At 35.2% G+C, this 16,100-nt stretch overlaps 1 protein-coding gene across 1 annotated transcript; it reads right to left on the reverse strand.

Annotated features, from left to right (window-relative positions):
- Nucleotides 1–500: 500 nt before the first annotated feature.
- On the reverse strand, nucleotides 501–1,160 carry LOC139842601 (uncharacterized). Its single transcript, XM_071832723.1, has 2 exons — nucleotides 809–1,160; nucleotides 501–688 (listed from the first exon to the last, which is right to left on the reverse strand). Exons 1-2 carry the CDS (start codon nucleotides 1,158–1,160, stop codon nucleotides 501–503), a joined length of 540 nt encoding a protein of 179 aa, XP_071688824.1.
- Nucleotides 1,161–16,100: the final 14,940 nt, after the last annotated feature.

Raw genomic sequence — 16,100 nt, forward strand, 5'->3', positions numbered from 1 at the left:
AGAAGTTTATACTCAAGACTTTTATAAAAAAAAAAAATTATAATTACGTACGCGTAAACAATCCAATGTAAATTACCCGTATTATAGACAAACCAATGTCTATACTCGAGAGTCTTCCGTCCACGCCAATGTCCGGATTATTTAAACAAGTAAACCAAACTTGTGTTTTATAGTCTAGACTGTGCAAGTCTCTGTCTTGCGCGGTGTACAAGCGTTTGAAACAAACCAATGTTATACTACTATCACCATTAAAAATAGTATTAGTAACCAAACTAAACTATGCCACTTGAGACTCGGGGTGTGTCCATGTGCAGCTTAAGGGGCATGCAATCAACAAATGTAAAAATGCACAAGTTATTGGCTTAAATTGCATAATTCAATTTATTTCAAACATATCTCTTGACCAACACTTAGCTGTCATGTTTACAATGGAAAATAAAAATTCACATAATAAAAACTTTAAACAGTTGTCTAGGGTGATCAGTCCCTCTGTAGTTTTTTCATATGTAGCACTGTTTCAGTGTTTGCGCATGCCAGACGCGCTTTATTGCTTTTCCATCTAAACTTACTAGCCGATACGCCCCTGTATCGCTTACACCAATAACCTTGTAAGGTCCTTCCCATTTAGGTCCAAGTTTACCCGTATCCTCTGCTCTGTTTGCTTCGTGTTTTCGCCACACCAAGTTATCTAGTTGGAAAGATAATGGTTGTACGCGCTTATTATAGTAGCTTGTGATTCTTTGTTTGTTGATTGCTTCTTTTATGGCCGCCATTTCTCTGCATTCTTCAACTAAGTTTAGATTTTCACGCAGTTCTAGTTTGCTACTTTCATCGAAGGAAGCTATGCACATAGTTGGCACATTTATTTCGGCGGGTATTACAGCCTCGGACCTGTACACCAAGCTAAAAGGTGTTTCATTAGTTGCGCCTTTTGGAGTTGTGCGGTGTGCCCACAATACGTTAGGTAGCTCGTCTATCCAACCCCTTCGACACAATCCCAGCCTTGCTTTGATTCCTAAAATGATATCCCGATTCGTGACCTCACACTGACCATTCGCCTGATGGTGTGCGACTGATGGTGTGCGACTGATGTAAACGTTTGCTGTATATTCAATTCTTGGCACAGTCACTAAATGGATTACCTTCAAACTGGGTACCATTGTCACTTACAATTTCATTTGGTATTCCAAAATGACAGACGATGTTTTCTCATATGAAATTTCGGATTTGCTTGCCCGAAATTGTTTTCAGCGGTTTGGCTTCTACCCATTTCGTAAAATTATCAATGGCCACTACCAGAAACTTTACACCCCCAGGTCCTGCGGGGAATGGCCCTACTATGTCGATTGCCCATTTGCAGAATGGCCATGAGACGCGACCGGTATAATTGGATGTCGCGGAGCCTTGCTTACCGATGCATGAAGCTGACACGACTGACATTTGTGTATCACTTCTGCAGCATCTCTGTACATTGACGGCCAGTAATATCTGAGCCGCATTATTTTGGACGCAACTGTTTTGTGTCCTGAGTGCAAAGCGCACATTCCCTCGTGCACTTCCCGTATGATTGACTCCGCGTGAGTTGGATTAAGACACCGCAAATGGGGTCCCAGAAAAGACTTTATGTATAGAATTCCCTTGTCTAAAAAATACATTGGTGCTTTCATCTTAATCTTTCTTGCTTAACTTGAATCTATCGGTAATGTACCTTTGTTTAGAAATTCTACTATTGGTGTCATCCAACTCTGCTCCTCTTCTTCAACTGCGGCAGAAACACTGTCTTCCTCAATAGATTTTACTTTAACTTCCTCAACCCAAATTTCTTTCTTAAAATGACTGAATGCTAATGTGGCTAACTTACTAAGCACATCCGCCTTTTTATTCAGCGTTCTTGAAACCTGAGTTATCTGAAATAAATCGAAGTCCACTGCCAGCTCTTGCACAAGTTTTAGATATTTTTGCATCGATTCATCATGTGCTTCAAATATTTTGTTAAATTAGTTTGCAACTAATTGCGAATCAATATATACTGATAGTTCTTTTACCTCCAGATTTTTGCTACCCGCATCCCAGATAACAATGCTTCATATTCAGCTTCATTGTTTGTGACAGGGAAGCTAAATCGTAGCGCAAAGGTATATTCTTCTCCTTCTGGACATTTTAGGACTATTCCTGCCCCTGCGCCTTCTAGACCACAAGCCCCATCTGTGTGCATTTCCCACAGTTGTTTGGGCGGAGGTGGTATTTCTTTTGATTCATGCGAGACTTCGATATCTCCGGTTGTTTCAGCCAGATAATCTGTAGAGACCCGTCCTAATCCCTCCGGACGAAGTCCATATCGATTATGAACGATTCATAACAGTTGATTACATCGCGAGGTACTTGACCTCTATATGATGCATTTTACAAACATTGTATTCGTTTTTGAAAAGACAATCTTTCATTACATCGAAAGTTGACGGCGTGCATACCATTTTATAATATATCTAACTATAATTGACTTAATAATAATCTTGATGAACTCAACGACTCAAATGCAACATCTTTTGAAATATGTCATAAATGACTCCAAGTAATATCTTTAAAATGAACAATTACACAGCGGAAGACTTCTTTCATACCTGAGAATAAACATGCTTTCAAGTGTCAACCAAAAGGTTGGTGAGTTCATTAGTTTAACATAAATAATCATTTCATAATTTTAATAGACCACAAGATTTCATATTTCCATTTCTCATAAACATACGTCCCATGCATAGAGACAAAAATATCATTCATATGGATTGAACACCTGGTAACCGACATTCACAAAATGCATATAAGAATATCCCCATCATTCCGGGATTCTCCTTCGAACATGATATAAATTTCGAAGTACTAAAGCATCCGGTACTTTGGATGGGGCTTGTTGGGCCCGATAGATCTATCTTTAGAGTTCGCGTCAATTAGGGTGTCCGTTCCCTAATTCTTAGATTACCAGACTTAATAAAAAGGGGCATATTCGATTTCGATCATTCAACCATATAATGTAGTTTTGATTACTTGTGTCTATTTCGTAAAAACATTTATAAAAATTGCGCATGTATTCTCAGCCCAAAAATATAAAGGGTAAAAAGGTAAATGAAAACTCACGCATATAAATATTGTAAATTAGTTAATAAAGCATTTGCATGTATTCTCAGCCCAAAAATATATATGTAAAAAGGGAATAATGAAACTCACGCATATAAATATTGTAAAACAGTTAATAAAGCATTTGCATGTATTCTCAGCCCAAAAATGTAAAGAGTAAAAGGGATCAAATGAAACTCACCTAATGTATTTTGTAGTAAAAATACATATGACGACATTAAACAACTGAACAATGCAGGGTTGGCCTCGGAGTCACGAACCTCACAAAGAGTGAAAAAAAAATGTTGCCATCCACACCCAAGCTCGGGCTCGAACCCTCAACCTCTCGCACATCCGAGTTATCCCCTAACCATTCCTCTACTTCGATTTTTCTGATTTTTAAACACAGATTAATTTACTTAACACCTTTCCTGTTATCTTCTTCTTCTCCAATTCAAATTACCAAAAACGAATTTCATCATCATTCATTATCTATGTTATGTATCATTAACAGATCATCACCATGAATTGTATCTTGATCAACATCTAAATTTCTATCTTCATCTTCATTACTTAACCATAAACATCATAATTATCATATTCATAATTTTCACAGTATCATCATCAATTATCATACCTTCATCATCCTCGATCATACTTCATCTTCATCATGTTGTACCATCTATCATTCTCGTAACACCATCATTATCACCAAATCACCTAGTCACCATTATCTTAATCACTGTTCCTCTTAATCAAAAATGCATCATCATCGTTTATTTTCAAATTTGTTCATTATCTTTTACCGTCATTAATCATAAACCCTAATCCTCATCGTTCATATTAAACCCCATCATCTTAACACTCGTGAACACTACAGCTGCAACTGATTGTTCGATAGTTTGGTTCAAAGCACGTTTGAAACAGAAAAAAATAAAAGAAATCGTGCAGCATGCGTTGATAATAATCAGAATATAATTGGTTCAATATGGCCCATCTTCTATAACATACCTATACGGACTCAAGGTCCAAATCTTATATTATCGGCCCATCATGATAACAAGAAGATCCATAACAAATCCTAAACAAATTTATAAAACTCTGCACTTGTTTTCTTTATTGACTTCCATATGATATTCAACCAAGAAGAATACAACCACTTTACAGCTCATTACCAATCCATTCAACATTGTCTGCCATGAAAGTTCCTTAATTCCCACTTGTTTAACTTTTGATAAAGTGATGTCCCCTATATCTATATCGACAATCATTAATCTGGACACATAAACTATCTATATTCCTTTGTTTTAAATACTCGACAGAAGGAATAAAAAAAATAATAGTTATGATCAAAACAAAAAAAAAATATATCGGAAAGAGATTCAAGTGATGTTGTGTTTAATGTGTGAAGTTTGAATTGCAACAACAGCCTGTCTTTTGTTTGCCGTCGATTAGAAAAAAAAATTGTATGCAGCAGTGAAGAAGAAAACGAGTAGATGATTATGGATTGGCGTTTAAATGGTGGATGATGGTGTGTTTATGATGATGCAGTTCGACACACACAGGAAGGCACGTATCAAGGGGTGTTTGGTATAGTTTTTGTTCAAACCAAAAATTTAACTCAGAGGTAATATAGGTTTGGTTCAAAGAAGTTAATGGTGTTTGTGGGTGGTGGTATACATATGTATATGTATAGCATGCGTATGTATTTATATCTATAATGAGGTGGTGAATATTGTGATCGAGTTTAAGTGTGATGATGGAAGCCAACGGTTTGGGTTTGGTTTTGTTATCACAAAATAAAAATCAAGGTGATATCCCTTTTTTTTATTGCGTTCTTGCAGTACAGTTTTATTGTATGATTAAATGGTTGATGTGATAACCATAATTTATTAACATTGTGAAGTTGATATGTAACAGAATGCGGATAGAGTTCTTCAAACAACGAAGAAGAAAACAAGAAAATTAAATCAGATTATGACTTGTAGCAAAATTCGTACTCTTTATTCACTTTGAAAGAAATTTGATTTGTACGATTGATTTGGGGATATAATAAATCCAGAGACATGATACAAAATAGATTACAGTTTGATTGGAATGTAAAATTGAATTTGATTCTTTATTTGTTTAATATCTAGCACTGTTTGTGTGTGTGTATATATATATATATATATATATATATATAATATAAGTATTTTAATAAGAGTACAGTTAATAATATTAGAAATATAAAAAAAATAAAATTTATATATATATATATATATATATATATATATATATATATATATATATATATATATATATATATATTTACTAAATGATAATAATAATAATACCATTATTTATAATTTTTAAATATAATAAATTATATATATTTCAAATAAGAATTTAATAATTTTAATAATACTAATATTAATACTACAGATTTTGATATCAATAATATTAAAAGCAATTATAACAAATTTTTTTTTTTTAACTTGTAATTATATTGAATTATTTATATGATATCATATATTGAAAGTTTAGTATTTATACAATTACCATATAATAATATTTTTTTTTTAAGATTCATATATGTACATATATAGGTTAATATCATATATATATATATATATATATATATATATATATATATATATATATATATATATATATATATATATATATATATACATATATATTATTTTGTGAACTATTTTACATTTTTTTATACAATTACCTTTTATTACTTTCAATACATACATCTATATTTATTTATATATATATTTATTTATAAACTATGGTTCGTGAATCGTCGGGAATAGTCAAAGGATAATTGATTACATAAACACAGTTCAAAGTTTTTAAGATTTCAACATTACAGACTTTGTTTATCGTGTCGGAAACATATAAGGATCAAGTTTAAATTTGGTAGGAAATTTCCCGGTCGTCACAGTACCTACCCGTTAAAGAAATTTCGTCCCGAAATTTGAGTGAGGTGGTCATGGCTAACAATGAAAATGTTTTCATGACGAATATTGAAATGTCCCGTTCTTATTGATTAAAAACGTTCCATATTAATTGATTTCGTTGCGAGGTTTTGACCTCTATATGAGACGTTTTTCAAAGACTGCATTCATTTTTAAAACAAACCATAACCTTTATTTCATCAATAAAGGTTTAAAAAGCTTTACGTAGATTATCAAATAATGATAATCTAAAATATCCTGTTTACACACGACCATTACATAATGGTTTACAATACAAATATGTTACAACAAAATAAGTTCCTTGAATGCAGTTTTTACACAATATCATACAAGCATGGACTCCAAATCTTGTCCTTATTTAAGTATGCGACAGCGGAAGCTCTTAATAATCACCTGAGAATAAACATGCTTAAAACGTCAACAAAAATGTTGGTGAGTTATAGGTTTAACCTATATATATCAAATCGTAACAATAGACCACAAGATTTCATATTTCAATACACATCCCATACATAGAGATAAAAATCATTCATATGGTGAACACCTGGTAACCGACAATAACAAGATGCATATATAAGAATATCCCCATCATTCCGGGACACCCTTCGGATATGATATAAATTTCGAAGTACTAAAGCATCCGGTACTTTGGATGGGGTTTGTTAGGCCCAATAGATCTATCTTTAGGATTCGCGTCAATTAGGGTGTCTGTTCCCTAATTCTTAGATTACCAGACTTAATAAAAAGGGGCATATTCGATTTCGATAATTCAACCATAGAATGTAGTTTCACGTACTTGTGTCTATTTTGTAAATCATTTATAAAACCTGCATGTATTCTCATCCCAAAAATATTAGATTTTAAAAGTGGGACTATAACTCACTTTCACAGATTTTTACTTCGTCGGGAAGTAAGACTTGGCCACTGGTTGATTCACGAACCTATAACAATATATACATATATATCAAAGTATGTTCAAAATATATTTACAACACTTTTAATATATTTTGATGTTTTAAGTTTATTAAGTCAGCTGTCCTCGTTAGTAACCTACAACTAGTTGTCCACAGTTAGATGTACAGAAATAAATCGATAAATATTATCTTGAATCAATCCACGACCCAGTGTATACGTATCTCAGTATTGATCACAACTCAAACTATATATATTTTGGAATCAACCTCAACCCTGTATAGCTAACTCCAACATTCACATATAGAGTGTCTATGGTTGTTCCGAAATATATATAGATGTGTCGACATGATAGGTCGAAACATTGTATACGTGTCTATGGTATCTCAAGATTACATAATATATAATACAAGTTGATTAAGTTATGGTTGGAATAGATTTGTTACCAATTTTCACGTAGCTAAAATGAGAAAAATTATCCAATCTTGTTTTACCCATAACTTCTTCATTTTAAATCCGTTTTGAGTGAATCAAATTGCTATGGTTTCATATTGAACTCTATTTTATGAATCTAAACAAAAAAAGTATAGGTTTCTAGTCAGAAAAATAAGTTACAAGTCGTTTTTGTAAAGGTAGTCATTTCAGTCGAAAGAACGACGTCTAGATGACCATTTTAGAAAACATACTTCCACTTTGAGTTTAACCATAATTTTTGGATATAGTTTCATGTTGATAATAAAAATCATTTTCTCAGAATAACAACTTTTAAATCAAAGTTTATCATAATTTTTAATTAACTAACCCAAAACAGCCCGCGGTGTTACTACGACGGCGTAAATCCGGTTTTACGGTGTTTTTCGTGTTTCCAGGTTTTAAATCATTAAGTTAGCATATCATATAGATATAGAACATGTGTTTAGTTGATTTTAAAAGTCAAGTTAGAAGGATTAACTTTTGTTTGCGAACAAGTTTAGAATTAACTAAACTATGTTCTAGTGATTACAAGTTTAAACCTTCGAATAAGATAGCTTTATATGTATGAATCGAATGATGTTATGAACATCATTACTACCTTAAGTTCCTTGGATGAACCTACTGGAAAAGAGAAAAATGGATCTAGCTTCAATGGATCCTTGGATGGCTCAAAGTTCTTGAAGCAAAATCATGACACGAAAACAAGTTCAAGTAAGATCATCACTTGAAATAAGATTGTTATAGTTATAGAAATTGAACCAAAGTTTGAATATGATTATTACCTTGTATTAGAATGATAACCTACTGTAAGAAACAAAGATTTCTTGAGGTTGGATGATCACCTTACAAGATTGGAAGTGAGCTAGCAAACTTGAAAGTATTCTTGATTTTATGAAACTAGAACTTTTGGAATTTATGAAGAACACTTAGAACTTGAAGATAGAACTTGAGAGAGTTCAATTAGATGAAGAAAATTGAAGAATGAAAGTGTTTGTAGGTGTTTTTGGTCGTTGGTGTATGGATTAGATATAAAGGATATGTAATTTTGTTTTCATGTAAATAAGTCATGAATGATTACTCATATTTTTGTAATCTTATGAGATATTTCATGCTAGTTGCCAAATGATGGTTCCCACATGTGTTAGGTGACTCACATGGGCTGCTAAGAGCTGATCATTGGAGTGTATATACCAATAGTACATACATCTAAAAGCTGTGTATTGTACGAGTACGAATACGGGTGCATACGAGTAGAATTGTTGATGAAACTGAACGAGGATGTAATTGTAAGCATTTTTGTTAAGTAGAAGTATTTTGATAAGTGTATTGAAGTCTTTCAAAAGTGTATAAATACATATTAAAACACTACATGTATATACATTTTAACTGAGTCGTTAAGTCATCGTTAGTCGTTACATGTAAGTGTTGTTTTGAAACCTTTAGGTTAACGATCTTGTTAAATGTTGTTAACCCAATGTTTATAATATCAAAAGAGATTTTAAATTATTATATTATCATGATATTATGATGTACGAAAATCTCTTAATATGATATATATACATTAAATGTCGTTACAACGATAAACGTTACATATATGTCTCGTTTCAAAATCATTAAGTTAGTAGTCTTGTTTTTACATATGTAGTTCATTGTTAATATAATTAATGATATGTTTACTTATCATAATATCATGTTAACTATATATATAACCATATATATGTCATCATATAGTTTTTTTACAAGTTTTAACGTTCGTGAATCACCGGTCAACTTGGGTGGTCAATTGTCTATATGAAACCTATTTCAATTAATCAAGTCTTAACAAGTTTGATTGCTTAACATGTTGGAAACATTTAATCATGTAAACATCAATCTCAATTAATGTATATAAACATGGAAAAGTTCGGGTCACTACAGTACCTACCCGTTAAATAAATTTCGTCCCGAAATTTTAAGCTGTTGAAGGTGTTGACGAATCTTCTGGAAATAGATGCGGGTATTTCTTCTTCATCTGATCTTCACGCTCCCAGGTGAACTCGGGTCCTCTACGAGCATTCCATCGAACCTTAACAATTGGTATCTTGTTTTGCTTAAGTCTTTTAACCTCACGATCCATTATTTCGACGGGTTCTTCGATGAATTGGAGTTTTTCGTTGATTTGGATTTCATCTAACGGAATAGTGAGATCTTCTTTAGCAAAACATTTCTTCAAATTCGAGACGTGGAAAGTGTTATGTACAGCCGCGAGTTGTTGAGGTAACTCAAGTCGGTAAGCTACTGGTCCGACACGATCAATAATCTTGAATGGTCCAATATACCTTGGATTTAATTTCCCTCGTTTACCAAATCGAACAACGCCTTTCCAAGGTGAAACTTTAAGCATGACCATCTCTCCAATTTCAAATTCTATATCTTTTCTTTTAATGTCAGCGTAGCTCTTTTGTCGACTTTGGGCGGTTTTCAACCGTTGTTGAATTTGGATGATCTTCTCGGTAGTTTCTTGTATAATCTCCGGACCCGTAATCTGTCTATCCCCCACCTCACTCCAACAAATCGGAGACCTGCACTTTCTACCATAAAGTGCTTCAAACGGCGCCATCTCAATGCTTGAATGGTAGCTGTTGTTGTAGGAAAATTCTGCTAACGGTAGATGTCGATCCCAACTATTTCCGAAATCAATAACACATGCTCGTAGCATGTCTTCAAGCGTTTGTATCGTCCTTTCGCTCTGCCCATCAGTTTGTGGATGATAGGCAGTACTCATGTCTAGACGAGTTCCTAATGCTTGCTGTAATGTCTGCCAGAATCTTGAAATAAATCTGCCATCCCTATCAGAGATAATAGAGATTGGTATTCCATGTCTGGAGACGACTTCCTTCAAATACATTCGTGCTAACTTCTCCATCTTGTCATCTTCTCTTATTGGTAGGAAGTGTGCTGATTTGGTGAGACGATCAACTATTACCCAAATAGTATCAAAACCACTTGCAGTCCTTGGCAATTTAGTGATGAAATCCATGGTAATGTTTTCCCATTTCCATTCCGGGATTTCGGGTTGTTGAAGTAGACCTGATGGTTTCTGATGCTCAGCTTTGACCTTAGAACACGTCAAACATTCTCCTACGTATTTAGCAACATCGGCTTTCATACCCGGCCACCAAAAATGTTTCTTGAGATCCTTGTACATCTTCCCAGTTCCAGGATGTATTGAGTATCTGGTTTTATGAGCTTCTCTAAGTACCATTTCTCTCATATCTCCAAATTTTGGTACCCAAATCCTTTCAGCCCTATACCGGGTTCCGTCTTCCCGAATATTAAGATGCTTCTCCGATCCTTTGGGTATTTCATCCTTTAAATTTCCCTCTTTTAAAACTCCTTGTTGCGCCTCCTTTATTTGAGTAGTAATGTTATTATGAATCATTATATTCATAGATTTTACTCGAATGGGTTCTCTGTCCTTCCTGCTCAAGGCATCGGCTACCACATTTGCCTTCCCCGGGTGGTAACGAATCTCAAAGTCGTAATCATTCAATAATTCAATCCACCTACGCTGCCTCATATTCAGTTGTTTCTGATTAAATATGTGTTGAAGACTTTTGTGGTCAGTATATATAATACTTTTGACCCCATATAAGTAGTGCCTCCAAGTCTTTAATGCAAAAACAACCGCGCCTAATTCCAAATCATGCGTCGTATAATTTTGTTCGTGAATCTTCAATTGTCTAGACGCATAAGCAATCACCTTCGTTCGTTGCATTAATACACAACCGAGACCTTGCTTTGATGCATCACAATAAATCACAAAATCATCATTCCCTTCAGGAAATGACAATATAGGTGCCGTAGTTAGCTTTTTCTTCAATAACTGAAACGCTTTCTCTTGTTCATCATTCCATTCAAATTTCTTCCCTTTATGCGTTAATGCAGTCAAGGGTTTTGCTATTCTGGAAAAGTCTTGGATGAACCTTCTGTAGTAACCAGCTAGTCCTAAAAACTGGCGTATGTGTTTCGGAGTTTTCGGGGTTTCCCACTTTTCAACAGTTTCTATCTTTGACGGATCCACCTTAATACCTTCTTTGTTCACTATGTGACCGAGGAATTGAACTTCTTCCAACCAAAATGCACACTTTGAAAACTTAGCGTACAATTCTTCCTTCCTCAATACTTCTAACACCTTTCTCAAATGTTCACCGTGTTCTTGGTCATTCTTTGAGTAAATAAGTATGTCATCAATGAAAACAATGACAAACTTGTCAAGGTATGGTCCACACACTCGGTTCATAAGGTCCATGAACACAGCTGGTGCATTAGTTAAACCAAACGGCATGACCATAAACTCGTAATGACCGTAACGTGTTCTGAAAGCAGTCTTTGGAATATCATCTTCTTTCACCCGCATTTGATGATACCCGGAACGTAAGTCAATCTTTGAATAAACAGACGAGCCTTGTAGTTGATCAAATAAGTCGTCGATTCTCGGTAGTGGGTAGCGGTTCTTGATGGTAAGTTTGTTCAACTCTCGGTAGTCGATACACAACCTGAATGTACCATCTTTCTTCTTGACAAACAAAACAGGAGCTCCCCACGGTGATGTGCTTGGTCGAATGAAACCACGCTCTAAAAGTTCTTGTAATTGGCTTTGCAGTTCTTTCATCTCGCTGGGTGCGAGTCTTTAAGGAGCACGAGCTATTGGTGCAGCTCTTGGTACAAGATCTATTTGAAATTCAACGGATCGATGTGGGGGTAATCCCGGTAATTCTTTCGGAAATACATCGGGAAATTCTTTTGCAATGGGAACATCATTGATGCTCTTTTCTTCAGTTTGTACTTTCTCGACATGTGCTAGAACAGCATAGCAACCTTTTCTTATTAGTTTTTGTGCCTTCAAATTACTAATAAGATGTAGCTTCGTGTTGCCCTTTTCTCCGTACACCATTAAGGGTTTTCCTTTTTCTCGTATAATGCGAATTGCATTTTTGTAACAAACGATCTCCGCTTTCACTTCTTTCAACCAGTCCATACCGATTATCACATCAAAACTCCCTAACTCTACTGGTATCAAATCAATCTTAAATGTTTCGCTAACCAGTTTAATTTCTCGATTCCGACATATATTATCTGCTGAAATTAATTTACCATTTGCTAATTCGAGTAAAAATTTACTATCCAAAGGCGTCAATGGACAACTTAATTTAGCACAAAAATCTCTACTCATATAGCTTCTATCCGCACCCGAATCAAATAAAACGTAAGCAGATTTATTGTCAATAAGAAACGTACCCGTAACAAGCTCCGGGTCTTCCTGTGCCTCTACCGCATTAATATTGAAAACTCTTCCACGGCCTTGTCCATTCGTGTTCTCCTGGTTCTGGCAATTTCTAATAATGTGGCCTGGTTTTCCACATTTATAACAAACTACATTGGCATAACTTGCTCCGACACTACTTGCTCCGCCATTACTCGTTCCGACACCATTTGTTCCTTTCGTTCTATTAACCCCTGGTCCGTAGACCTCACACTTCGCCGCGCTATGACCATTTCTTTTACACTTGTTGCAAAATTTGGTGCAGAACCCCGAGTGATTCTTTTCACACCTTTGGCATAGCTGCTTCTGATTGTTGTTGTTGTTGCGGTTATTATTGTTGTTGGGATAATTGTTGTAGTTGTTGTTGTTGTTGTTGTTGTTGTTGTTGTTGGGCCGTTTGTTGTAGTTGCGATTGATGTTGCGATTGTTGGGATAATTGTTGCGATTATTGTTGTAATTGCTGTTGTTGTTGTATTGGTGATTCTTATCACCGTTTTCCTCCCACTTTCTTTTGACTTGCTTCACATTGGCCTCTTCAGCAGTCTGTTCTTTAATTCTTTCTTCAATCTGGTTCACTAGTTTGTGAGCCATTCTACATGCCTGTTGTATGGAGGCGGGCTCGTGTGAACTTATATCTTCTTGGATTCTTTCCGGTAATCCTTTCACAAACGCGTCGATCTTCTCTTCCTCATCTTCGAATGCTCCCGGACACAATAGGCACAATTCTGTGAATCGTCTTTCGTACGTGGTAATATCAAATCCTTGGGTTCGTAACCCTCTAAGTTCTGTCTTGAGCTTATTGACCTCGGTTCTGGGACGGTACTTCTCGTTCATCAAGTGCTTGAATGCTGACCACGGTAGTGCGTACGCATCATCTTGTCCCACTTGCTCTAGATAGGTATTCCACCATGTTAACGCAGAACCTGTGAAGGTATGCGTAGCGTACTTCACTTTGTCCTCTTCAGTACACTTACTTATGGCAAACACCGATTCAACCTTCTCGGTCCACCGTTTCAATCCGATCGGTCCTTCGGTTCCATCAAATTCCAAAGGTTTGCAGGCAGTGAATTCTTTGTAGGTGCATCCTACACGATTTCCTGTACTGCTAGATCCAAGGTTATTGTTGGTATGTAGCGCAGCCTGTACTGCGGCTATGTTTGAAGCTAGAAAAGTACGGAATTCCTCTTCATTCATATTCACGGTGTGTCGAGTAGTCGGTGCCATTTCCTTCAAAATAGTTAAATGGAACAAGTTAATCATACAGAATATTAAGAGTAGTTAATAGTATTTCGTAGCATAATATGAACTCATTTATAAAAGCTTTTTCTTCATATTAGCGTTTTATAAGTTTAAATTCGGGTAGTACCTACCCGTTAAGTTCATACTTAGTAGCTAATATACAATTCAACTACTACAATTCTATATGAAAAACTGATTATAATAATATTTCGCGTTCAAACTTTTATACAATATTTTACAAACTTACAATACCGCTTATTTTACATAAAGCATGAAATATAGCACACAATAACTTTGATACAAGATAGTTGTGAAGACAATTCTAGCTAGTACACAAGTCGTTCAGCAAAGGCAATAAAGACACGTAATTCATACGTCCAGAAACAAATCATGCATTCTGGTTTTACTAGGACTACTTCCCATCCTTGGTCTTGTGCAACATAACCGTTATGGCCGTTGATAAGACAGCGTGTTGTAACGTCATCAAAGGGACGAGGGTTACGTAATGTCCAACAGTCCCGTAATAATCTAAAAACCTCATTTCTTACCCCAATTACCGACTCCGTCACTTGTGGAAACGTTTTGTTTAATAGTTGTAGCCCGATGTTCTTGTTCTCACTTTGGTGAGAAGCGAACATTACTAATCCGTAAGCATAACATGCTTCTTTATGTTGCATGTTAGCCGCTTTTTCTAAATCACGAAGTCCAATATTCTGATATATTGAGTCAAAATAATTTCTTAACCCGTTGCGTAAAATAGCATTTGGGTTCCCCGCAATATATGCGTCAAAGTAAACACATCGTAACTTATGGGTTTCCCAATGTGATATCCCCCATCTTTCAAACGAAAGTCTCTTATAAACCAAGACATTCTTGGAACGTTCTTCGAATGTCTTACAAACTGATCTCGCCTTAAATAGTTGTGCCGAAGAATTCTGGCCGACTCTAGACAAGATTTCATCAATCATGTCTCCGGGTAGGTCTCTTAAAATATTGGGTTGTCTATCCATTTTGTGTTTTTAAACTGTAAAATAGACAAGAGTTAGTTTCATAAAAAAATACTTATTAATACAAGCAATTTTTACATATATCATAAAGCATAAGAACACTATATTACATATATTATACCACACGAATACAACTATCTTATTCTGACTCGCTCGTTTCTTCTTCTTCGGTTTTGGTTCGTTTTGCCAAGTTTCTAGGGATATATGATGTTCCCCTAATACGAGCCGTCGTTGTCCACATTGGTTTAGAAAAACCTGGTGGTTTAGAGGTTCCCGGGTCATTGTTACAACTTAAGGACTTCGGGGGTTGACGATACATATAAAGTTCATCGGGGTTGGAATTAGATTTCTCTATTTTTTATGCCCTTTCCCTTATTATTTTCTTTTGCCTTTTTAAATTCAGTTGGGGTAATTTCTATAACATCATTGGAATTCTCGTCGGAATCCGATTCATCGGAGAATTGGTAATCCTCCCAATATTTTGCTTCCTTGGCGGAAACACCATTGACCATAATTAACTTTGGTCGGTTGGTTGAGGATTTTCTTTTACTTAACCGTTTTATTATTTCCCCCACCGGTTCTATTTCTTCATCCGGTTCCGATTCTTCTTCCGGTTCCGATTCTTCTTCCGGTTCCGACTCTTCTTCCGGTTCCTCTTCGGGAACTTGTGAATCAGTCCACAAATCATTCCAATTTACATTTGACTCTTCATTATTATTAGGTGAGTCAATGGGACTTGTTCTAGAGGTAGACATCTATCACATAATATCAAACACGTTAAGAGATTAATATATCACATAATATTCATATGTTAAAAATATATAGTTTCCAACAAAAATGTTAAGCAATCATTTTTAAAGAAAACACGGTCGAAGTCCAGACTCACTAATGCATCCTAACAAACTCGATAAGACACACTAATGCAAATTTTCTGGTTCTCTAAGACCAACGCTCGGATACCAACTGAAATGTCCCGTTCTTATTGATTAAAAACGTTCCATATTAATTGATTTCGTTGCGAGGTTTTGACCTCTATATGAGACGTTTTTCAAAGACTGCATTCATTTTTAAAACAAACCATAA

Source organism: Rutidosis leptorrhynchoides, chromosome 1, assembly GCF_046630445.1.
Source record: "Rutidosis leptorrhynchoides isolate AG116_Rl617_1_P2 chromosome 1, CSIRO_AGI_Rlap_v1, whole genome shotgun sequence".
Taxonomy (NCBI): domain Eukaryota; kingdom Viridiplantae; phylum Streptophyta; class Magnoliopsida; order Asterales; family Asteraceae; genus Rutidosis; species Rutidosis leptorrhynchoides.